Source organism: Sapajus apella, unplaced genomic scaffold (genome assembly GCF_009761245.1).
Source record: "Sapajus apella isolate SASKATOON/1434 unplaced genomic scaffold, GSC_monkey_1.0 scaffold98, whole genome shotgun sequence".
In the NCBI taxonomy this organism is placed as follows: domain Eukaryota; kingdom Metazoa; phylum Chordata; class Mammalia; order Primates; family Cebidae; genus Sapajus; species Sapajus apella.
In genome coordinates this window covers 7,083,755-7,109,339 of record NW_022437038.1, presented here as the reverse complement: position 1 = coordinate 7,109,339, position 25,585 = coordinate 7,083,755, and the positions used below count along the sequence as shown (strand labels likewise).

The window sequence follows — 25,585 nt, the reverse complement described above, 5'->3', positions numbered from 1 at the left end:
CAGAAAAATAACTCTGACACTGGAAGGTCTGTTTTGTATGAAATTTGTCTGTCTATGCCACAGGGTAGAGAAAAACTGGGGATCTTGGTTCTCCAGAAGACTCAGGAAGCTTCCTGTAAGGGTCTTAAGGAAATCAAAACCAAGATAGGCAGGATTTATATTAAAATTATAATTAAATTTTTGGTTGAAATATATACAGAGTACACAAATTAAAAGTGTACTCTTGATGTAACCAGTACTGAGATTAAGAAACAGAATTCTACCAGCATCCCCCGTGGCCCCTACTGGTCATTATCTCACCTTCACACCCCACCCCTCCCTCTTTCCCCTCCCGCAAAGGTGACCACGATCCTGACTTGTAAAACCACTGATTAGTTTTGCCTATTTTTAAACTTTGTGTAAGTGGAATCATACAGTATGTACTCTTTTTGTATCTGGCTTTTTTTCCCTCAACATACTGTCTGTAAGATTCACCCATAAAAAAAAAAAAAGATTCACCCATGCTGTGGCATGCAGTTATAGTTTATTTTACTGCTGTATTATATTTCATTCTGTAGCCATTTTAAGAAGTATTTTAACTACAGCAGTAATATATATCACAGAAATACTAGAAATTTGAGAAAGATATGAAGAAGAAATTTAAGAACTCTAATTTTATTACCTAGAGTTAACCATTGTTAACATTTTGATATAGTTTCTTCCTAAGCTGTTATATGTATGTAAACATCACACTACATTTTTATACAATTCAGGTCCATTTGCACTTAGTTTTGTATCCTGTTTTTTTCACTTAACATTATATTATGTTCATTTCCCCACGTTCCCATTAAAAATCATGGCAATATTGTAAGGGAGGCCAGAATTTGATGAGGGGGTAGAAAGAAAATATTTGACATAGGCTGTGGCATGCTGGCCACAGACTAGTAGGACTGCATACAGCCTCCTATTCATTTATGTATCTAAGCAGAGCTGGGTGTCTGTCAGGGTATTGCAGAAGGGATTCCTCCCAGCTGAGAGGCTATACACCACGGCTTCTCTGATTCTAACCTACCGCATGTGTCTCCTTCTCCTGTTGCACCAGGGCCACATCTCCTTGTAGGGGCAGCTGAGCTGACAACTCCTCATCCTTTTGGCTGAGCCAGTCAATAATCTCTTGAAGAGGGAGCTGAAGCTTTCCACTGTGGTCTGAGAAGGCCTCTAGGCGAGCGCTGCACACAATGGGTAAATCCAGTGATGTTCAGTCTTATTAAGTGGCAAAACATTTTTTTTTCCAAACTAAGTTATGTGGAACGTTAATATAGAAAACAATTTCAAGAGGAGCTTTTCTGGTTCAAGTGGGAGGAGGCCTGGGGTCTTCCCTCTTACTCACCCACAGAGGTTCCCAAAGCACCTCCACATGGAGCACAGTACTAAAACCATGGTAGAACCATGGGTGTGGAGGCATCCCAAATTTGAATGGCTTAAAATGTCACTTTGTGGATCTCAGTTACTTCAGTTGCATGCCAAATGTCAGGCTGGGAAGGGGAGGAAACTGAGCAAGAGCATTAGAGGTGACAGCTGTCTGGTTCCCCTCTTGCTCTGGTAGAATTCAAGTCACCCCAAACTGCTCATCCGTAGAGGCTGTTCTGAACTGCCTTCTGAGCAGAGAGGATTCAGTAAGCAGAAAGGGTAAGTTGGGTGGCTGAGTTAGTCATACACATGTGCAAGGATGCATACGAATATAACAGCCCATGCGACCCAAAGGAACACTGGCTAGAGGTCTGAGATTTGGAAACAGAAAAATCTGTACTATATAATTATCTCTGTCTGCCCTTCCACCCCGCTGCCCTCCAAATGAACCATGGTAGGAAGCTGGAGGCTGGCCAAGGATGTGTGTAGCCATCAAGCCATTCCACTTGGCTGACAATAATAACTATCTTTATTCATTGCCACCCCCCCACCCCCACCACCATCACCTAGGCCAAGATCTTTAACTAAATTATTGCTTCAACTAATTCTTACAACAACCTTATCAGGTAGGCATTCCTATTGCCCAGAAAGGGTAAATAGATTCCCAAAGGTCACACAGTTAAGTTACTGATAGAGCTATGATTTAAACTCAGGTTTATCTGACTCCAAAGCTTGCATTCTTTCAACACATTCACAATCCGTCACCCCTACCAAAGCCCACAAGAAGCCAGAAACATGGACTTTGATGATAGAGGGTGGAGAAGAAAAGTGGCAGGCATGAACAGACGGCCATGGAAAGCTGATCAACTGAGAAAGAGATTGCCTTTAGGCTCTTATAGAGCTACCCTTAGTTTGGGGAGAAATACGTGGGCTGAAAACTTACGGATAGAACGTAAAAGGATGGGGAAGTGAACAGATGAAACCTACCAAGATGTAGAACAGCTATGAGAGGAAGAGGAGAAGGGAGCAATCATCCCCTTCATTTATACATCGGCACTTTTAAGTTTAGAAAGCATTTCTACATCTGATTTGAATCCCCATGAGGTAGTTAAAACAGGTATGATTCCTCCACTCATTTTTTTTCCCATATAAAAACAAAAACAAATGGAAGCTAACATTTCAAGAACTCAAGTTATTCAGGGTGACACATCTACTTAAAATTGAGGCTTAGATCCAAGTCTCCTGACTTCTAAGCAAGGCTCTTTCCCTAGAGCCAGCATAGGAAAGCGAGGAGAAGTGGGTGGGCTAAGGAAAGGGGGAGGCACAGGCTGAAAGGAGGACAGGCTGCAGCAGCAAAAGGAGCCCAACACCATCCAAGCCAATTCCCTAAGGTACCTGTTTCTTACCGGAGGTTGTGAGACTTCTTTTTTATTTCATTCCAACACAGATTCATGGCTGGTGGTTCCAGGGGTCCAGAGGCACCAACAGACCCGTTCAACAGCTTTAGGCTTAGGCAGGGAACCCCAGCACCATCCTGAGGAGGTGCAGGGCTGGTGACAGCAGCTCTAACCTGGACAGAAACACAAACATCCTGTGATCCTTGGATTGTACCACACCCTGGTCTGCTCCAATCCAAGGATGAGACAAATATGAGCAAGGGGAGAGAAGGGCTGCTGCCACGGTTCAGAAACACTGTTCTGTGTGTGTGTGTGTATTCAGGGACTGAGATGAAGAAAGACCCTGTAGCCCTGTTCATTGCCTGGTCTTCTCTTGGTACATGTCAGTGACATAGAACTACTGCCTACTAGTATTGTTGCTCATTATTATAAATTTTGCCCAGACCACTGTCCAAATGGGGTCTTGGAAGTACCTGCATTAGGTAAGAAGCTGCACAGAATTGCCCAATTTCTGGGCAACCATAGCATTCCAGGTGAGCTGTTGGCTCGTACTTCAGGGTCCTACAGTCTACGCAACCTTCTAGAAAAGCAAGCTGAGGAGTTTCACCATAAAGATTTATAGAGGGAGTAGACTAGCAAGAGAGAACCATCAGCAGTCGATGTCTTACTTCCCATATGAACCTTGGCTTTGATGTGTCCACCACCCTTCTCCACCCGTACTTCCCACCACAGTCAGAAGGCCTGGACATAGTTTTCAAGAGCTCTGCTCATAAAGATGAGCAAAGGACTCTGACCAGAGTCGGTGGCCAAGAGGACAAGTCATGGAGCCTGCCAAAGTCTAGTCTTGAGCCCCCAGGCACATAGTCTATCGCTTGCTCTCCTGGACACTGGTAAGGCTCTATGGGGGGAATTGTGAGGTTTGGGAGAATGGTGATTATCCCAAATAGTCCTAAGGAAGGTAGCTACCTACAGCACACTGCCAGAACTGCCCAGCCAGAGGGCAGAAGCAGGTGGAGGGAAGGGGAATTGGAGGAGGAAATCAGCCTGGGCTGCTCTACCCCAGACTAGGGAGACCCACACCTGCCTACTAGCTTGTCTACATGCTTGCCTTCATTTGGAAAGAAAACAGCACTGCTAGTCAGTGGCTGAGATGCTTGTAGTCTTCCCTCACCGCTAAACCATACTTCCTCCCCACACAAGACTCTCCGGGCAATTTAGGAAACCAATCATCCCATTAAAACCATAGCTCATAGCCACACTGGGAAAGGGAAGTGAGTAAGGAATTAAGCTATGGGAAAAGCTCAGCACTCAGCCAGCCTGCAGCCCAGGAGCTGACCCTACCTGTGCTGCCTGGGGAGTCCATTGCAGGATCTGGCAGCTCCATGTTCATCCCTCACCAGGAATCCAGACCTAGTGCCTGGTGAGCTGCAGACAGGCAGAAGTCCTGACAGGCTCTGAGCAAGCCCTCTCAGTGAGGCAGGCGGGGCTGAGTCAGGTCAGGAGTCGGGGGCTGTCACCCTGTTTGTTTACTGACCCCCCAGGAATCTGGAGGGGGCGGCTATGTCAGGGCCTGGCTTGTGAATCAGAGCTTTGTCTCTGGGGAATTCCAGCATGCTCCCAACTGTGAGGGCTTGCCACACCGGGGGCTGCGATGGCCCTCTCAGGCTGGCAAGGGTGGCGGGAGTGGGACTGGGCATTCCATGGTGTTGAGGAGGGGCATGCAGAGCGTAGCTTCTGTAGATTTATTTTCTTTTTCCATGGAAGACACAAAGGGCTCACGCTGCCTCTAGGCCCACCCCTCCCCTGAGGTGGAGCATACGGGCAGATCACTTTGGTGACAAACTTCTGGTAAGCAATTTCCCCAAGACATGACTAGAGGATGGGCTTTGAAAATAAGCCTTGTGTTCGACTAAGTAAGCCTCCTCAGAGACAGTAAGGAAGGTTTGTGGCATATCTGGGGACAAATCCATGGGATGGCAGCATTGCGAAGCATGGGCAGCAGAATCCCTCAGAATGTGATTATCCTTGGGTGAGTGCAGAGGCCAGGAGATCCATCAGAGCCCACTGTGAAAATGGAGGGGTGCTCTGCCCTGCCTTTGAGAAGCAGAGAGGAGTGGAGGGAGAGCCACAGCCATCAGACCTCTCACTGCACCCTGAGGCCAAAGGGAACTGGCGCTTTGTGGGCATCCTGTTGAACCTTCACAGGGGAGGGAAAGGGGTCATTGGGACCCAGCAGTTCCATGTAGGCAGCTGGTGCCAGGGAGGCTCCTGTGCCCCGCCTGTGCTACCCTGGATGGGGGCAGGAGGAAGGCCCTTTCCCATAAGCCACTGGTCTGAGGGGAAGGGCCCCTCCTGGAAGTGGCCACTTTTCTCCTTTTCAAACAGACTTGTCTGGAGAAAGGTTAACATTCCCAAGCTGGGCCCCCACCCCTCAGCACTGAGGGAAAACACATCATTTTTACCAAAAAGGGTTCTGTTCCCATCCTCATTTATCTCCCACAGAGTCTTCTGGGCTTTCCAACAGTTCTACATTGTTTCCATGCTGAGGCCCACCTACAGGAATAGCTGGAACAGCTGCCTGACTCTTTCTGGGGTTCTTAGGTGGAGCCAACCAGGGTGGCTGGGGGATGGCAAGGGATGGCAGGCCAAGAGCAGGGAGTGACTCTAGCTCTGGGCCGTAGCTTCACTTGTGCTGGGTCCTCTGCACTGGGAATGCCCCAGAGTTAGAAACAGCTCCTTGTGACCCAGCTACAACCAAGCTGTCCTTGCTCTGAGAGGAGCACCCATGATGAGCTGGGTTCTACACATGTTAGCTTTGCATTCCCTGCAGACTTCTTGGTTTCCTAAACCCCCACCCCCACCCAGCTGCCATACTATTCACCATTGCCCTGCTTTTCCTCTCCTACTTCCCCGTATACTCTCAAGTCACATCTAGCAGAGCCTGACACACAATAGGCAAATGATGAATAGCAATGTCAGTTGCTTTCTACTTCTGGCTTTTGTAGGATATTTGCTTCTTGCACTCCACTCCCTGCAGGGCTCTCTATCCCTCCCTTGAATCTTTGAGGAAAAGGCTGCAGGAAAGGAAGAGACACTGGATTGTGGCAGAAGAGAGAAGTTGAGCCATGCCATCAGCAATCACAAAATGAAGCCCTCAGGTCCCCCTGCCTACATGGTGGTGCTTGGAGGGGGCAGACAATGAATAGGGCAAGCCTTTTGGAAGAGCTCAGTTTTCTCAATCCCTAGATCCTGTGAAAGACTCACTCTGGGGAAGGGGTAGGTTAATGGGAGAGTCTACGTTGACCCTGGCTTTGAGAATATGTTCGAGGCAGCAATTTCTTTCAGGCCGGATGTGGGAAAATAGCTCAAGGGGACCTGACTCTGATGCCTCTCCAGACATTGACTTTCCTTCATTACTGCCCCCCAAACGGGCTCCCCAGCATCCATATTCTCCATCTCCACTTCCTTTCTTCCTCCCTTCCTCCTCCCTGTATATTCAGTTGCTGCCTGCCCCCCTAGCAGTGACTCAGCACTGCAGCCCATTTGTGAGGCTCCAGGAGACATAGCACTTTCTCATACCCCCATAGCTTCTGGACCCCAAAGCATTAGAGGGCAACCCAAAGTATGCTTATGCATCTCCCTTTCCCAGTCAACTTTCCCTAGACCTGCCTCATTGTCAGGAAAGGGGGCTGCCCTCTCCTGTCTCACATGCATCCTCTACCTGCCTACCAACATACACTGGCGGGCACATACACCACCACCATTGCACTCCTAGGGGAGCAGAGAGAGAGGAGAGGCAGATATGAAGCTCAGGGGACTTTAAGTGGGGCTGAGCCAGAAGCTATGAAAACGGCTAGGAACTTGAGAGGAAAAGCCAATGGCAGGAGAGAGACACCTGCAGAATATGGAAGGCATGCCACAGAGAAGCCAAGGCAGAGGAAGGTCCTGCCTTGTCCTGGACCATGCTCTGAAGGATCATACTCTTGTAGGGCATTCCCGGATCTGTAACTCTTAGAAGGTTAACAAGGAACCAGCCCCCCTCAGCCACAGTGGGCCTTCTGACCTGCCCAGCCCCACACTCTTCCTTTCCCTATGCACCCCATAAAAGACCTCATGAGTGATAAAGGATGGGCCCAATATATTCCTCGTGCTATCCAAGGGTTTGCATGTATACAGAGAGTGCCCCTGAGCCTTAGGAAGCATGAGTACCCCAAGCACACACAAATCCTGTGTCCACTATTTCTCCACAGGTCTTTCTTTTACAATCAGACTCTTACCTGAGGCTGGGGGCAGGTACTTCGGAGGCTGCTGCTATGACGGAACTGGTCAGCTGCCTGCCAATCATGACATCGTGGAAGGGTGTAAGGGCATCCCTGCATGACCATAGGTTGCATAAAAACCAAGGCTCATGGGGGGGTGAGGATAGGCAGTGCAACAACTATTGATCATTAAGCACCTGGAAAAACAATACAGAGAGATTTCAAGTCAAGACCTAGAAAAGCCTATGAATCTAGCATCTACCCAGAGGTGACTTGACCTGATATACAAGTAAGTATTCAAAGCTTACTGACCTACCCAGGCCACCACGTACCATAAAAGACTTTATTTAATTATTGATCAAGGAAGTATTTGTTGTTTACCTACAGTGCTTTGTGCTAGAGACACAAAGATAACTGCTGAGATCTCAAAACCTAAGGGTGGAGTTGGGGAGATGGGTAGGAGAGGCAGTCATGTATGCTGATAATTATAATAAAATGCTTTCATAGCAAATGCTAAAATCAAGGGTTTACCAAAAGACTAAGGGAGCACAGAGTGGGGAACAGTTAACTCTGAGAATGTGCACAGATTTCAGAAAGACCACACTTGAGATGAGTCTCAAAGGATGAGCAGATGTTTGCTTGTGCAGAGAAGAGGAGAAAAGGAGAATGGCATTCCCAGCAGACAGATCCACCTGTGCAAAGGTGGATGTCATAAAAAGGCCTCACATGTTCACAAGGCAGTGTGATCAGTATGGCTGAAGTTCAAGAGACACAGAGATGAAAAAGACACGGGGGCTTCCCCTGAGGAGTTCACATATAGAGAGGACAAATGTGGAGAAAATAATGGCCATAAAGTGTTATTTGAGGTCATAATAGAAGTGTTTATGGGATGAAGTGAAGAGACTGATGAAGGAATGGTGAGTTCTATCTGGTCATATCAAGAAAAGTCTCCCTAAAGGAAATGTGCTTGAGGTCAGTCATGAAAGATAAATTAGGCAGTGAAGGTTTAAAAAAATACAAACATGAAAATAAAATGTATGGTGTGTTCGGAGTGACCAGAGTACAAGGTAGGTGCCTTGTTGTGAGTAGCAGAAGATGAGGATGTGGCCAGATTGGGCCATGCCTTGAATGACAAGCAGAGGATTGTAGGCTTTATCTTGCAGACAATGGGGAGGCACTAAAGATTTTAAGCAGGGAGTGACGTAATGAGATTTGCATTTTATTTCATTTTTATTTTATTTATTTTTAGACGGAGTTTTGCTCTTGTTGCCCAGGCTGGAGTACAGTGGTGCGATCTCAGCCCACTGCAACCTCTGCTTCCTGGGTTCAAGTGATTCTCCTGCCTCAGCCTCCCGAGTAGCTGGGATTACAGGTGCCCGCCACCACGCCCTGCTAATTTTTTGTATTTTTAGTAGAGATGGGGTTTCATCATGTTGGCCAGGCTGGTCTTGAACTCCTGACCTCAGGGGATTCACCCGCCTCGGTCTCCCAAAGTGCTGGGATTACAGGCGTGAGCCACCGCACCTGACCAAGATTTGCATTTTAGAAACAGCCCTCTGCCTTTCTTGTGGAGTGATTCTCCAAAAGGAAGAACCTGTTGAGAAGTTGTTATAATATAGGCAGGCAGCTGCAGTGAGGATGAAGCAGACAGCATGACTCTGAGGTAAATTGGAGAGGTAAAATATATTGGGCTTGGTGATCAATTGGATGTGAACAATAAGGAAGGAGAAGGAGTCAAAGGTTTCTAATTTGGGAGCTGTGTGGATAATGTGGCCAACAGAAAGAGAGGGAAGACAGGAGAAAAAGTAAATTTGCTGTGGTAGGGGATAAGGGCAGTGTTACATAATAAGCTATGCTTGAGACATATTCAGCTTTAGATGTCAAGAGCTACGCTTAGTAAAGGAGAAATATAGAGACAAATTTTAGATGTACAAACCAATTGACGGTTTAGAGAATGTACACAAATGTGATGAGAATGGGTGGCAAAGATGATGCTTGCAAATAATAAGGGTGATCTCTTTTAGTATGGGGCAAAGACTCATAAACCCTGATTCAAAGGGCCAGAACTGAGCATCTTTTATTCATGATGCTGATAATTAAATAGCCACCATTCTTAGACTCTATTCCAGTGGTTCACAACGTTTTAGATATACGGGCCCCTTCTTAAGACTAAAAAAAAAAAAAATCTCACTTCACCCACTCTCACCCACAATAGTAGCTGTACTTTTAGAACTTACCAAGTGAGAAAAACATTTATGCATCTAAAGATATGTGGACTCCTTGCATTAAGTATCCATCCCTCCTCCTCAGGAGACCATAGTCCCAAGACTAGAGACTATTACAAGTCATAAGGGCAGAAGAGGTTGTGGTCTAAAGGGTACTTTGTTGTAGTCAAAGTCCTTAGAGATTATACAGCTATGTTGCCACTCATCCCCAAAGAATGTCTGAAAAGATGGCTCCTCTGTGATCAAACACCACAAAAGAATTAGTCACTTAGATTAAAAAATGAAGTATTGCTATGGATGTGTTATAAGCATAAAGGCTACAAGAGGCTTGCTTTCAGACCTCTTTTTATGTTAACATTTTTATTTTTGCTGATTATACAAGTAATACGTGTTCTTTACAGAAAAACTGGGAAATACAAAATATAATAGGGATGGAAATAAAAATAATCTGTAATATTACCACCCAGAGATAATCATTACTAACAGGTATGAAGCCTCCCAGTTTTTCTTTGAATGAAAAATATATACATACACTTTTAAAATAAAATCGCCATCATATACTATCATTTCGTATCCTGCTTTTTTCACTTGCCATTATATCATGGTCATTTTAGAATGTCATTAACTATTCCTTTAAAACATGATTTTTTGGGGGGACAGGGCCTCTCACTTTGTCACCCAGGCTAGAGTGCACTGGCGTGATCTTGGCTCACTGTAACCTCCCAGGCTCAAGCGATCTTCGCGCCTCAGTGCCCCCAAGTAGTTGGGACTAGGTGTGTACCACCATGCCTGGCTAATTTTTTATATTTTTGGTAGAGATGGGGTTTTGCCATGTTGCCAGGCTGGTCTCAAACTCCTGAGCTCAAGTGATCCGCTTGTCTCAGACTCCCAAAGTGCTGATATTACAGGTTTGAGCCACCAGGCCAGCCTAAAACATGATTTTTGGCAGCCGCATAGGAAGTACAGCACTGTGATTGAGGCCATGGGCCCTGGCATCAGACAGACCTACAGTCAAATCCACACTGTTCAACCTATTAGCAGTGTGGCCCAGGACAAGTTAGCCTTTCTGAGCCTCAGTCCTCATCTGTAAAATGGAGATAAATAATGATAGCATCCTCACAGAATTATTCTAATGATTAAAGTTAATAATTTAAATAACTTAGCAACAATGCACAACTTAATAAGTGTTAGCTATAATCATTGTATAGTATTCCACTGAACAGATACACCGTAATTTAACAATTAGACATATGTTTATAGTTCTTCTTTTATAAATCAAAGTGCAATAAACAACCTTGTGCATATTTGTGATTCTTTCCATGGCATAATTGCCTAGAAGGGGGAATTCCTAGATCAAAGTGTTTATGATACATATTTCTAAATTGCCCTAGAAAAAGTTATATCATTTTATTCTACTACTAGCAATGTATGAGAGAGTCAGTTTCCCAGCACACCTGCCACACAAACAGTACGTATTCTTATTTTATTTGCCACCTTTGTGAGTGAAAATGGCATTTTGAGGATTCCTTTGTATTTCCTTAATTGCTAAAATATTTAGCTTTTCCTCCATACTTTTAGTGGTCATTTGTATCTCTTGTTGCATCAACTATCTCTTCTCTCCGCTTTTGAGATTCATTTCTCTCCAGATTAACGTCTTTCTTTCTTATTCCTCTACTGACCTGATGCTAGGTTGAGGCTTCACACAACAAAACTAAGATAAACCCAGAAGTCTGAGAATTCAGACCTTCTAATCCCAACACAGGCAGAAAAGGAATAGGTTTCTTCTGGTCCTAAAATGACTATCCTCTGCCCCCTTTTCAGACTTAGCCCCTGACTGTGACCTCAAGTCATATTGCCTCTCTAGGACTTAGTTTGCTAATGTGTCAAATGTTAATGTTTAAGGGCTGCTAAGCACGAAATACTATCATTCCCTGTATTCATATAACATGGCCTTTTAGTCTGTTGTGCTGTCTTTCATGATCCTCAGCACAACCTAGTAAAGTTGTCCCAGCCAGAATTAAGATCCTACTTTACAGATGAAGATGCTGAGACACAGAGAACCAGCCCCTCCTGATCCCTGGGCGAGGACTCTTTCTTATACACATTCTTCTGCCTCTATCTAGCTCCATCCTATCCCAAATCACCATCTGTACATACTGATTCTTTTCCTATTCCTCTTTTTAATTTGCAAAGGCTATGCGGGATTAAAGATGAATCAGACTTCGTCCCCAACTGGTCAAATGTAGGAAACAAGATATATAAACCAAAAAAATATAATTTTAGGGAGGAAAATTATTCATACCCTACATGAGTGCTGTGGTTTGAATATTTGTCCCAAATGTGACAGTATTAAGAGCTAGGCCTTTAAGAGGTGATGGGGGCTTTGCCTTCATGAATGGATTAATCCACTCATGGATTAATGAATAAGTTATCATGGGAGGAGAATTCATGGCTTTATGAAAATAGGAAGAGATCTGAGCTAGCACACTAAGCCCTCTAGCCATGTGATACTCCATGCCATCTTGGGATATTTCGGAGAGATTCTACCAGCAAGAAGACTCTCATCAGATGCAGCCCCTCGGCCTTCAACTTTTCAGCTTCCATAACTGTAAGAAATAAATTCCTTTTCTTATAAATTACTCAGTTTCAGGTATTCTGTTATAAGCAACAGAAAATGGACTAAGACAGCAGTACAGAGAAATCATGCTATAAGAGGTCACATAGAAAACACGCTATAGAGGAGTAAGTATTCATTTCTAGTTGGAGGGATTTAGGTTGTATTTATGGAAAAGAAGCTTTTGAGCTAAGGTGAAAGAGAAGCTTTTGACATATGCAGGTATGGAGGATGCTTTTTGGGTGGCAATAACTGTTCTGTGCCCTCCCCTAGGGATCCTGCTGGATACCAAACTACAACTTTTTGCCACTACGAGTACTCTTTCCTGGTTCTAAAAGCCACACACAGGCTGTTTCAGGAGGGCTCAGTTAGAAGGCATTGTTTCTCTTGAGCAGAGATAAAAAGCTTTAAAAACACAGGAGAAATATTAGGATTTCAGCATGAAAGCAAGGTTGTTGGCTCATGGAGGACAAAGCCCACACCTGATATTTATTTATTTCCCACATATTTTTAACACAGTGCTAGGCACCTAAAAACTAGAGATGTCTAGGAATGTATGCTACTTAAATTTGTGTGGAATAATGTACAATGTTAGCATTTGAAACAAGTACAATAATAAGTTCAATGTTCACATTCGAAATAAGGTTTGAAATGGCAAAAAATTTCAACAATTTAAACATCTGTCACTAGGGGACTAATTAAATAATGATGTATCCATACAATGGAATTCTATACAGCTACTTTAAAAAGAGTTAAGAACTCTATGTGCCAATACAAAATATCTCTAAGTAAAAAGAAACAAGAGAAAAATCAAGCTGGTAGTTCATCTATATTTGTATACTAAAAATGTGTGCTTATAGATGCAATAAAATATCTTTGGAAGTATACAAAAGAGCCTGTTACCATTGGAGAAGGGAACTGAGCAGGAAAATTCTCCCCATCTCTTTGGAATTTCTACTATTTCTGCCCTTTTTGCAAATGAGAAATATACCTACAAAAGTACATAAAGCATATATGTAAAGTATGTGAAATTATCATAAAGTAAATTCTCCATACAATCACTTCCCAGGTTGAGAAATAGAATTATTACCCACACCACATAAGCCCCATGTTACCAATAGGAGATAAAATTTTTTACTAAATATCATTTTGTACTTTTTCAATTTTGACCCATGTGAACACATTACTTATTTAATAACAGCTAACTCTTTGCCCCCTTTGACTCCCCACCAAAATGCAAGGATGTCATCAACTATTTTATGGAAAGATTGGTGTGGCAGCTTTTCCACACCTACGTTTAAGTTGTTGCAATTTTTTGCCATTTCTTTTTTTTTTTTTTTGAGACGGAGTTTCGCTCTTGTTACCCAGGCTGGAGTGCAATGGCACGATCTCGGCTCACCGCAACCTCCGCCTCCTGGGTTCAGGCAATTCTCCTCCCTCAGCCTCCTGAGTAGCTGGGACTACAGGCACGCACCACCATGCCCAGCTAATTTTTTTGTAGTTTTAGTAGAGACGGGGTTTCACAATGTTGACCAGGATGGTCTTGATCTCTTGACCTCGTGATCCACCCACCTCGGCCTCCCAAAGTGCTGGGATTACAGGCGTGAGCCACCGCGCCCGGCAATTTTTTGCCATTTCAAGCCTTATTTCAAATGTGAACATTGTATTTATTATTGTAGTTGTTTCAAATGCTAACATTATATGTTATTCAACACAAATTTAAGTAGCATACGTTCCTAGACATCTCCAGTTTTTAGGTGCCTAGCATTGTGTTAAAAATATATGGGATATAAATAAATATCAGGTGTGGGCTTTATCCTCCATGAGCCAACAATCTTGCTTTCATGCTGAAATCCTAATATTTCTCCCATGTTTTTAAAGCTTTTTATCTCTGCTCAAGAGAAAAAAAATGTATTCTGTGTTTTATATATATTAACTAAGAAGTCTACATATATTAACCCATTTATTCCTTACGACAACCCTATAAAGTAGTTATATTGCTATCCTTATTGTGTGGATGAGGAAATTGAGGCACAGAGATGGTAAGTAACTTGTTCAGAGTCATTTTGTGAATACATCGTGAAGAGCTGGGATTTGTATCCAGGCAGTTGTGTCAACAGAATACAAGTTATTTGCCATTATGCTATTCTGCCTCTGTAAATTCTAGAACCCAGGCTCTGAGGCATTGTAATCACTGCTATCTGGCAAGTGGAGATTATTTTTGACTATGGACCACCACGTGGGAGCCCAAGCATTGACTCAGTTACGCCACTGTGTCTTTGCCTGGGTAGTGACGCAATTAAAAACAGACAGGATGCAGTGAGTCTAGGGTCTGGGGCAGCACGAGGCTGGCAAACCATGAAAAGCACTTAAGTGACCTTTATAGGACATCTGAGAAGTGAAATTCTGGTCAAGTTTCCTGTTTTCAGCTCAGAGCCTCTCCAATGCCTAGAGCTCAATAAATACTTTTTGAATAAATAAATAAGCTCTTTCTACCAAGAAACTGAAGAAATCTAAGAACCTATGTTACAGAAAGACCTGCAGAAGTGGACAAAGATGTCTGCTGCAGTATTGTTTGCAATAGCAAAAATCTGCAATTCACTCAAATGTCCACCAACAGGGGACTGGTGAGTAGACTATGTCTGAGACATATCACAGCAGGATTGTCTGGGGCTCTGAACCAGGACGCTCTGGTTTGCACCCTGGCCACTTATCAGCACATATATGGACAAGCTCCCCAACCTTACTGTGTTTCAGTCCCCACATCTGTAAAACAGGGATAACAAAAAGACCCATCTCTTAGCTTTTTTGCAAGGAGTTAATTCATAGTTTCTGGCATTTAGTAAACATTCAAATGTTATCCATTACGATAGCCACTCACAAGGCAGAATATTATGTAGCTATTAAAAATAAAGACATAGATCTATATGCACTAATTTGGAAAGATTTCAAAGATATATATTTTAGGCCAAAGAAAACAAATGTCAGAATAGCATGTTTAGTGGAACTCCAATTTTGTAAAAACATTTTTTTTACTGTGTGTATGTGCAGAAAGGAAGCCTGGACATCTGTTGTTCATTGATATTACTTTTAGAGAGTTGCATGAAGGGAATTCTCCTTTTTGCTTTATATTATTTGCTTTTTTTTTTTTTTTCCAGACAGAGTCTCTCTCCCTTGCCCAGGCTGGAGTGCAGTGCTGTGATCTTGGCTCACTGCAATCTCTCCCTCCCAGGTTCAAGTAATTCTCTTGCCTCAGTCTCCCGAGTAGTTCAGATTACAGGCACGTGCCACCACGCCCGGCTAATTTTTGTATTTTTAGTAGAGATGAGGTTTTGCCATGTTGGTCAGGCTGGTCTCGAACTCCTGACCTCAGGTCATCTGCCCTCCTCATCCTCCCAAAGTGCTGGGATTATAGGCATGAGCCACTGCACCCGGACTACTTTAAAAAAAAATAGCAAACATTTATTATTCTTGGGAGAAAAAATTCAAGAGATAGGGAAGACTTCTAAGATGAAGAGGTTCTGTAAAGAACAGGGCAGTGGGAAGGAGACCCCCTTCCCATGGGCTACAGATTCCTCTCCCTAATCCAAGTAACACTGTGTAACTGCCTTTCCTCTCACACCACTGCCTTTCTACCCAACAGTATGGCAGTAAGAGAAGAGAAACGCATTTCACTGGTGACATACTTTGTTATAGTTCCTAAAATAATTCCTGCAATGCAGCCAAAATACCAAGGTTCTGCTTCAGATGTACCTCATTTAATGAATAAATCATAGAAACTCATTTTCAAGTTAGAAAGGACCTTTGAGATCATCTAGGCCAATCCCCTCACTTACAAATGAAAACAAGGAAATATATTCCTGGGAAGTTTAGCTATCAAGCAATTTTGAGAAATAAAATTTATTGTCCAATTTAAAAATCAGAGCTGCATCCCCATGGGGGAAAATTGTAAGAGCCCATTAATGCAATAAATCTGAAATCTTTATACATTGCTGGTAGGAGTATAAGTTAGTAAACTATTTTGCATAGTGATTTGACAATATCTCCCACAGGTGACAATGCACATACCCTGTAAGGGGACAATTCTACCCAGATATTTACCCAATAGAAATTGTCACCTAAGAATAGCTGCACAAGAATTATCACAGTACCTCTGTGATTGCTCAAAACTAGAAATAGCCTAACTGTCCATCAACAGCAGAATGGATAAAGTGTGGTACAGTCATTAGATGAGCATACAATACTGAAAAAAATGAGGAAACTAGAGCCCCATGTTACAACATGGATGCATTTCACAAATATAACATTGAAAAGAAAAAATAAGTTTCAAGCTAATTGCAGTGGCTCATGGCTGAAACGCCAACACTTTGGAAGGCTGAGGCTAGAGGACGACATGAGGCCAGGAGTTTGAGACCAGCCTGGACAACACAGCAGGACTCTGTCTCTATGAAGGGAAAAAAAAATTAGCTGGTCATAGTGGTGCCACCTGGGGGGCTGTTACACTGGAAGATTGCTCAAGCCCAGGAGTTCGAGATTGCAGTGAGCTATGATCACACCACTTCACTCCAGCCTGGGAAACAGTGCAAGATCTTGTCTCTTGGGGGGAAAATAAGAAAAGAAAAGAAAAATCAAGTTGCAGAAGAATACGTATAATACACCACTGATATAAACTTTTAAAATATATAAAGCAGTAGTATACAGTGTTTAAAAATATGTACACATGTAGTAAAAGTATAAATCAATACCTGGGAATAATAAACACCAACTCCAGGATAGTGGTTACTTTGAAAGGAAATAGAGAACTTTAATCATGGAGAATAGACAGAAGGTTTCAACTCTACTTCTTTATCAAGCTGGGCAGTGAATAGCCTGATTTTCACCATTTTATTTTTATACCTTTTTGAATGTACAAAGGTATTTTATAACACATTGTTTAAAAGAATGCAACAAAGCCCATGCTGAAAAGAAAGTTGACAATTTTTGCATTTAACAAAATACTAGAAAAAATGTATTAAATGTAAATGTTGCACTCAAAATCAAAGGATTATTCCTTAAATCTGCTTCATTTTCCTTGGACTAGTTTCACAAGAGGGAACCTGCTAGAGAAGCAGCAGTTGGGTACAGTGGGCTGGGGAATCAGGAGATAATCCCAGATTCTCATCTATGGGAAGGAAAACAATATGATCAACTGCTTGGGTTTTTCATGTTTAGAAATGCATTGTCGCCGGGCGCGGTGGCTCAAGCCTGTAATCCCAGCACCTTGGGAGGCCGAGGCGGGTGGATCACGAGGTCAAGAGATCGAGACCATCCTGGTCAATATGGTGAAACCCCGTCTCTACTAAAACTACAAAAAATTAGCTGGGCATGGTGGCGCGTGCCTGTAGTCCCAGCTACTCAGGAGGCTGAGGCAGGAGAATTGCTTGAACCCAGGAGGCGGAGGTTGCGGTGAGCCGAGATTGTGCCATTGCACTCCAGCCTGGGTAACAAGAGCAAAAAAACTCCGTCTCCAAAAAAAAAAAAAAAAGAAATGCATTGTCAAACTAGACTATTTTACAAGTGTTATCCATGTGACGATTTTTTCTAGGTTTTTTTTTTTTCTCTTCTTCTTTTTTTGGAGCAGCAATTCCCCAAAATGTAAGAGGCAAAAGTGTTTTCCGTACAGAAAAGTGTTCCCTGGTCAAACCAGTCTGGGATGTACTGGGTTAAACAAAATTAAACAGATTCATTTACAGCAGTGCTTCTCAGTCTTTAATATGCATTATATACACTGTGACTCTCCAAAATGAGAATTCGGTTAAGAAGCATTTCCAAAAAAGTACTGAACCACAGAATACATGCACACACACACACACACACACACACACACACACACACACCACTTATTTTAAAACAGAATCTATTAACATTCTCCCAGGATGGTGCACTATAGAACATTGGTTTGGTAAATGCTATCCTAGAAGGATTTATCTCACTTGCTATTTTTGTTGCTGATGCATGTTTAGAATCTTTCGTAAGGGAGTAATGTCATTTCATAGTATAATTTCCACTTAATGGGTTTCCTCTGAGTGTGTATCCCTGAGAAGTTTAGAAGGTTATCTTCTCAGCCTTCATTAGTGAGACCCCATCCTAGTTGGCATGGTGGCAGATCCAACATCAGAAACTTGTGAGCATCTGTAGTTAGAAGGGCTGAATTCCAGATGTGCTCTCTGCATCTGGCTCGGGGCTTTTGCTAAATTCACTGCTTCAAGCTATGCTCCCCTCCTTTCTGGCGGAGTTGAAGGGTAATTCGTCCTGGAGCACAGAGCTCCTTAGCTAATGCTGAATGCCTAGAAGTACAAATCTCACAGGAAGAGGACCTTTTTCCATGTGCCTTCATCCCCTAGCAGCGGTTTACAGAAAGCAAGACTATAGGGCAGAGGCCTGCCCACCCAGAGACACAGGGGCTTGGTCTTCTTTCAGAGACAAGACATAATACTGCCACTTCAACGCTGCCTTTTCACGGAGGTTTCCTTACAAGGCCCTGAGATTCTCTGGGATCATGTCCCCACGCAAACCTTAGAAAGAAAATCTCCTGAGGTTTGTGGTTCCCACCAGCCTTTTAAAAGGTGATTTACCTGAGGGCTTTTCATCTAGAAACAAGGATTCCTTTGGAAAAGTCAGGAGTTAAGATGAACTAGACATAGCTTTTTTAAGGCTTTTGTTCTTTTGACAATCAAAAAGAAAACATTTTTTAAAAGTATATTCTTTTCCAGACAGCATGCACCATGCTTTCAATGGAAGCAGGCAGCAGCTGCTGCTGACGTCCTCTTCTACCCCACTCCACCCCACCCCAGCCTTGCCACCTGCTTACACCCAACACCAGTGAGGCCCGGCTCGACCTGACTACTAAAGGAGGGATAAATCTTACCTACCCATTACAGTCTGAGGCCCACTTACTAGGCTGGGGCACTTGGCCTGATGCTGGGAAAGGCAGTGAGAGCAGAAGGTGATGGGGTGTTAGACTCCAAGAGAAACAACCCCTATTTGAAACCACTCCAAGCTATGCTTTCAAGAGTGGAAAGACGCCTCCTGATTACAGGGTGTAGAAAGGAAACCAGGGAAGAAAACAAGAGGGAAAAAATGTAACAGAAAAACAATAGAGCCAGGAAGTAAACACAGAGATGAGAGGAGACCTTCAGTTCCAGGCTCTTAGGTCAGAGCCTGGTTTACTTCAGGGAAGAACTCCTGTGTCCTGTCTGCTGGCCATAATACTCATTTGTTCAGGGAACCTGCTCCAAGGTCCCATGTTTCCTCCCTCCTCCCTTGTTAGCGAATGCTTTCCACACACCTTTCCTTCCCTCCTGCCAAGATATATACTCTCGGACAAAAAGCATGCCATTGAGAACCTAAAATAAATAAACAAATGCCCCTCTCTTCTCAAAGAAGCAAACTGTGTACCTCCTTCTTATTCATTTTTAGACCTTAGTTGCTCAAATTGGCTTGAGTTTCTATTCTTGGGCATCTTTTTTTTTCTTTATGAATCTAAATGGTGACTACTTTATTGAGGGCATTTTTTAATGCAAGTTTTCCAGACAGGCAGGCAGGCACGCGTGCACACACACACACACACACACACACACACACACACTCACTCTCATACTCATCCTCCCGCCCCCCACTCCGCCCCAACGCGCCACACAGTACCTCTGGAGCTTCCCCTTCCTCAGTCATTTCCCCTCAGCCAGCTGAACAAGGACAAGGCTTGGAAATAATTTTTCTGTGGCCTACCTTCTGATTCCGTCCGGTCTAAGAAGCAGGCGGCAGCTGTAAGGCAGCCGGGGCTGGGCTGCCTCTGTGAATCAGCAAAGAAGTCCCTGAGACAGGGATGCCGACAGCTGCTGTATGCACACTCTCCCTCTGTCTCTCCCACCTCCCTGTCTTCCTTCTCCTTCTCCTCCTCCTCCCCTCTCAGAGCTGCTCTGTGTTGCTATGCAATCATATCACCAGGACTAACAGCATCATTCCGACCTCAGGCAAAAATACCCTTGACTGGGCAAATGCAGGAAGAGCAAGGACAGTTTTGTAAAACTACCAGAGATGTGGTGGCTCTTGGAGATTCATTAAAAGCAGAGGAGGAAAGCAGAAGAGCCTGAGAGAGAGAAGGGGAGATGGGAAGAGGGGGAAAGGAGGAAAGGGGGAGACGGGGAGAGGGGAAGAGGGGGAGAGGGGGAGAGGAGAAAAGGGGGAGAGGCTTCCACTAGGGAGGAGGAGACAAAAGAGCGCTGGAGATCAATCAAGCTGCTTAGCTGAGCGAGCAGCCTCGACCCCAACTTACACTGATCTAGCCCACAGACAAAACCAACTTCAGAGCCAGCAGCTGGCAGGGGCCCCTCAGTAGCCAGTCCAGGATTCTGTTTCTGTGTTGAGGGTTGAAACACTGTGCTCTAGAATCATCACTGATACTCAAGGTACAGTCTTGGGCTCAGGACACTCTGCCAGCCACCCATAAGTCTCATCTTTACCCCCTCTTAGAGCTTACATGTAGAAAAAGCCTCAACAAATGGGGGAAATAAAATGGATCTTGAATAATTTGGGAAAATACAGCTCCTCCATGACTCCCCTCAGTGTCTACCCCAGGCACTTCCCTGCTTTTGTCCATACCAGCCCTTACTGTTTTAACCGTCACCCTTGTTAAAGAGAAGAGGTTATGAGCTCCAAACACCCTGAGAGACCTGGAAGAAGCCACTAGCAGGATAGAGAAGATTACATCCCTTTACCGAGTGCCCAGTACACAGTAGGTTACTTAATAAATATATGTTAAATGAATAAATTGAACGAATAGGTGGATGAATAGCAGTCAGAAAGCCCCCATCCTCATCCTCCTACGCAAACATACTGACTTAAAGCCCCAGCAGCCCCAGGCCACGGCAAAGGATAAAAGCAGCTTTCTTCTTTCCTCCCTCCATCTCTGGGAACAGGGTGTATATGAGAGAGAAAGAAAGATTGGTTGGGAGTGGGTTGCCTAACTCACTGATTTGCCTCTAAAAACTTTATAAGCTCTGATGGCACTGGAACTTAGAAAATACTTCCTAGGACTAGTATTTACATAGGATCTAGGACTAGTGTTTACAAAGTGTCTAAAGGACCCAGAATTATTGTTTTTTTTAGAGTTGCATTTTAGAATTATTATGTGATCTTTTAAGAAATATTTTTATCATTTACTTTTAATTGACAAATAATTGTATATATTTATGGGCTCCAGTGTGATGTTTTGATCTATGTATATGATGTAGAAAAATTCAGTTCAGCTAATTAACATATTAATCATCCCACGAACTTATCATTTTTTTGTAGTGAGAACATTACAAATCTATTCTTTTAGCAATTTTGATACATATAATACATCATTAATGACCGTGGTCATCATCATGATCATTACTATTATTGAAAACCTTCAGCTAGAAAATAGTATGTATATGTGTGTATGTTTTCTTTTGAAGTTAAATTTTAAAAACTTAAGTTGCTACCTTCATTAAAAGGCTAGAAATATGGCCTGATCTCCTCTTTAAAATAAGCAACATACGAACCAGTTGCCCCCGTCATCAAGCTTTTGGAGCTGTATAAGTAGCCCTTTCTATCTGGTCCAAACAACAGAAGGCAGGCACCTATGCAGGTGCAGAAAAGGCCTTTGATTTCTGAAGGGGCTTTTGGAAACACATCCGGCTTCTCAACTTATACATCTGCATCTGCAACAGAACATTTCTCTGCCTTTTTTTTTTTTTTTTTTTTTGATACGGAGTCTTGCTCTGTCACCAGGCTGAAGTGCAGTGGTGCGATCTCAGTTCACTGCAAGCTCCGCCTCCTGGGTTCAAGTGATTCTTGTGCCTCAGCCTCTCAAGTAGCTGGGATTCTAGGCACGTGCCACCACACCCAGCTAATTTTTGTATTTTTAGTAGAGACGGGGTTTCACCATGTTGGTCAGGATGGTCTCGATCTCCTAACCTTGTGATCTGCCCACCTCGGCCTCCCAAAGTGCTGGGATTACAGGTGTAAGCCACCATGGCAGCCTGTTTCTTAGCTACCTAGCCTAGCCCAGCCCTGACCCTGTGTCTTGGCCTCCATCTTAGCCCTGGAAGTTTACAGGGTTTGTCAATATGATCCAGAACCAGGGCTCTCAGAGTCCTTTATAACAGACTTGGAATGAGTTGGAGAGGGGAGCTGGCTAGAAGAAAGACCAGACGGAATATTCTGAGAAACAGTTTGGGATGGCATACACAGAACAACTGTGACAGACATATACCAAACACACGGGAACCTGACTCACTGCTCACCCTCGGCACCAGCTCACCACATGCCAACAAGCACGTAGGCTAGGCTCAACTATTTCTTGGAGGAGGGAAAAGAACAATAAAAGTAGGTCAGGCCACAAGCTTTAACTTTAGTTTCACCTTGATAACTGGCAGAAGGATGTTCAAGGTTAGCCCTGGTATCACTGCGCAGGACTTTGCTAGGGTATTTCAGGTAGGGAGAAAGCATGTGTAAAAGCACAAAGGTTAGAGCACACAGCTTGCTAAGGAACTTCAAGTCCTAGTTAAGTATGATTAACTTAAGACAGGGATATGGGTGGGAAAGGGGAGAAGGTGGCAGGAGATGAAGCTATGGAAACACATGGGATCAGCCCATGTGGGCGCTGGAGTATCATGCTAAGGATCATTTCAAATGTTAAAGCAGGCAAGTGGCATGATCAGGTTTATGTTTTAGAAATATCGCTCCAGTAGTTTTCATTCAAAGAACCGTTACTGAGTGTCTACTACACTCCAGATTCTGCGCTAGACCCCAGGGGCACAGAGAAGACTGGAAGACTGCCTTCAAGTTGCTCATAGGCTAATGGGTGAGACAGTTAATTAAACACAAATACCATAGAGTGATAAGTGAAATGAAGGATGAATCTGAGGGAAGAAAGGCTGGAAGCCTGGGTGCCTGGTAGGAAGCAGTTGCAGTATTCATCCAATAAGAGCCTGAAGTAGGGCAGTTGGTAGTGAGGATGGAAAAAATAGACAAATTGGTTCTATATTGGAAGAGGTAGCCTCATCCCCAAATGGATCTTCTTCATATTGGCCTTTCCTTGTATTGATTCTTCTTAGTCTAACTACTTGCTTTGCTTCTAAAGGAGAAATAAACTGTATTTTTGTCCTTTGTGGGTGGCAGAGGTGGTATAGCTTATTCTCATTGCTGTTTTGCCATTCCACAGCCTTATTTACTGGTCCCTGACCATATTTACCAAAGCAACTACTTCGGTTCATCTCTACTCTTACCAGACACCCAACCCCAGCCACCTACCTCAGCAAATAACTTCCATTCTCTTGCTTTAATGAAAAGGTGGATGTTCTCCCTGCAAACTTCTCTATCTCAGAATGTCTTCCAGTCTTTCCCTCCCATCATCTACAGACAAAATGAAATCATTTATTACCTCCCTAAGGTCAACACCTCTTCCCATGACCTCAGGCCATTTTCTCTATCCCCTCTGGGAACTTCTTTATACATTGTTTTCCCTCTTGCTTTCATCTTCAATCTTTTGCTTGCCTCCCTTTCCCTGCTGTGGAAAAACATGTGAGGAACCGGAAGTTTGTTGGCTCCTGTGAGCTGGGAAATGGGAAGAATGTTTCCTCACTATTGAAAGCCCCACCTCCTTGGGCTGGGCACAGTGGCTTACATCTGTAATCCCAGCACTTTGCAGGGCCGAGGCAGGATTTCTTGAGCTCAGGAGTTTGAGACCAGCCTGGGCAATATAGTGAGAACTTGTATCCAAATAAAGTTTTTAAAAAGAAAGTCCCATCCCATGTACACACACACAACCAGGTTAAGACTACATTATGGACAAACTGGAACAAGTTTAGAGGGAAGCGACATCATCAGGGTAAAGAATACCCAGGTTTCAGTAAGGTTGGTAAGTAAAAAATATCCCCCAGAAAATGCAGAATAATAATAAATCTTTGCCAGCTATTTTTGCAGAGTATCTTCTGCCATATTATTTGATTTACATAGCAGAGATTGCTTCCAATTAATTGAGATTCCATGCAGAAAAACCAAAAAGGTTAGTAGAAGAACAGATAGAGGCAAATGTCTCAGGACAAACAAGATTAATATGAACTGGGAGAAGAGAATGAGTCAGACAGTAGAAGGGACGGATTTTCACCATGTATGACAAGACGCAGGAGGCTGGGAGATAAGTTGGAAGAACCGGTTAAGTTGGAGGAACAGGTTAAAAATGTAGGGTCACAATGTTGAAAAGGCTAGAATTTGTCATGGGAGTTGATAAGGAATAATGCAAAGCCATGAAAGACTAAGGGTTGAAGAATCGTTATTGTCCCAAAGGATGGTCTGAGCACTCTCTGTTGCTTTTATTGAACATCGGAAAATGCGGAACTCATTTTACACACTTGGTTACCTCCCAATCTCTTCTGCTGTTCTTCAAGCTTCTGCTAAACCAGATCCAGCAGCTGGGATGTTATATAACATAACTTCTATTTACGTTTTCAAATATATTCCATTTAGGCCAAAACCATTCAAGCTACAGTTAAAGTGGTACAGTGGAAAGAATGTTGAATTAGGAGTCAAAAAACAAAGGTTATAATCCCAATTTTGATGCTAAATTGTCACTGACATTTTTCAGTTTTGATATTTTTCCTTCACCAGAAAAAATATCTGCCCTGTTTACTTCACTCAATTGAATTGAGACTCAAATGGTATAATGGATGTGAATATATATTGAAACTATAAAGTGTTATTCAAATGTAAGAGATTATTATTTCCATTGCTTCAAGTTCCTGGTGGTTTTCCTATATGCAGAGGACAAACCTCTTAGAGTAGATTATAGCAGCTAAGGACATCATCCAGGAATATAATTAGCTCCCAGTTTCCATGCTAGATCAGATACTATATTTATTTAAGTAGACATACCAACCACGCAGTTCAGGTTTATTCAATATCTTTCACATTATCAACCTTCCCATCCTCCTTCCAGCCTAGACTGCTAGACATATGCACATTCACTAGCAACCTTTCACATATGAGCTTCCAGGAAAATATATACAATTCAATAAGAACTACTGATTTTCTGCTGGGCATGGTGGCTCACACCTGTAACCCCAGCACTTTGGAAGGCCGAGGAGGGCGGATCGCCTGAGGTCAGGAGTTTGAGACCAGCCTGGCCAATGTGGTGAAACCCCATCTCTACAGAAAATACAAAAATCAGCCAGGCATGGTGGCAGGTGACTGTAATCCCAGCTACTTGGAAGGCTGAGGCAAGAGAATCACTTGAACCCGGGAGGTGGAGGTTGCAGTGAGCCAAGACCATGCCATTGCACTCCAGCCTAGGCAACAAGAGCAAAACTCCATCTCAAAACAAAGCAAAACAAAAACAACACAAAACTACTAATTTTCTAGGCTAAAGAGAACTGCTATTAATTTGTACTTTCACTGTGTTTAGGATACTGAGGCAAGATGATCACTTCTTGCTTGTAACTTGGATCGAAAGGGGAAGGGAACTAACATTTTTGCGACTGTATTCTGTGCCAAGTAGTATAAGGCACTTGACATCTGTTAACTCCTGCAATGCTCACAATGATTCAGTGATGTAAGAGTTATTATTTCCAACATTACAGACAAGGAAACTGCAGCTCAGAGATGTTAAAAGTAACTTGTCCAAATTCATAAAGCTAA

The 25,585-nt window shown here is 43.3% G+C and overlaps 1 protein-coding gene across 4 annotated transcripts in view; it reads right to left on the bottom strand.

The window, feature by feature from the left end:
• Nucleotides 1-20,070, bottom strand: part of DRP2 (dystrophin related protein 2) — a 42,692-nt gene extending 22,622 nt beyond the window's left edge. Inside the window, exons 1-6 of one of the 4 annotated variants that reach the window (XM_032257796.1) lie at nucleotides 19,956-20,070; nucleotides 19,652-19,715; nucleotides 16,630-16,666; nucleotides 7,064-7,242; nucleotides 2,796-2,959; nucleotides 1,052-1,208 (exon numbers count right to left, since the gene is read on the bottom strand). In XM_032257796.1, the coding sequence (XP_032113687.1) occupies nucleotides 1,052-1,208; nucleotides 2,796-2,959; nucleotides 7,064-7,180 (438 nt within the window). In that variant the 5' untranslated portion in view covers nucleotides 7,181-7,242; nucleotides 16,630-16,666; nucleotides 19,652-19,715; nucleotides 19,956-20,070. Of the gene's footprint in view, nucleotides 1-1,051; nucleotides 1,209-2,795; nucleotides 2,960-7,063; nucleotides 7,243-16,629; nucleotides 16,667-19,651 lie in introns of those variants that run through there. The other 3 variants (XM_032257794.1, XM_032257795.1, XM_032257797.1) reach the window with 3 other exon arrangements.
• Between the last annotated feature and the right edge of the window lie 5,515 nt (nucleotides 20,071-25,585).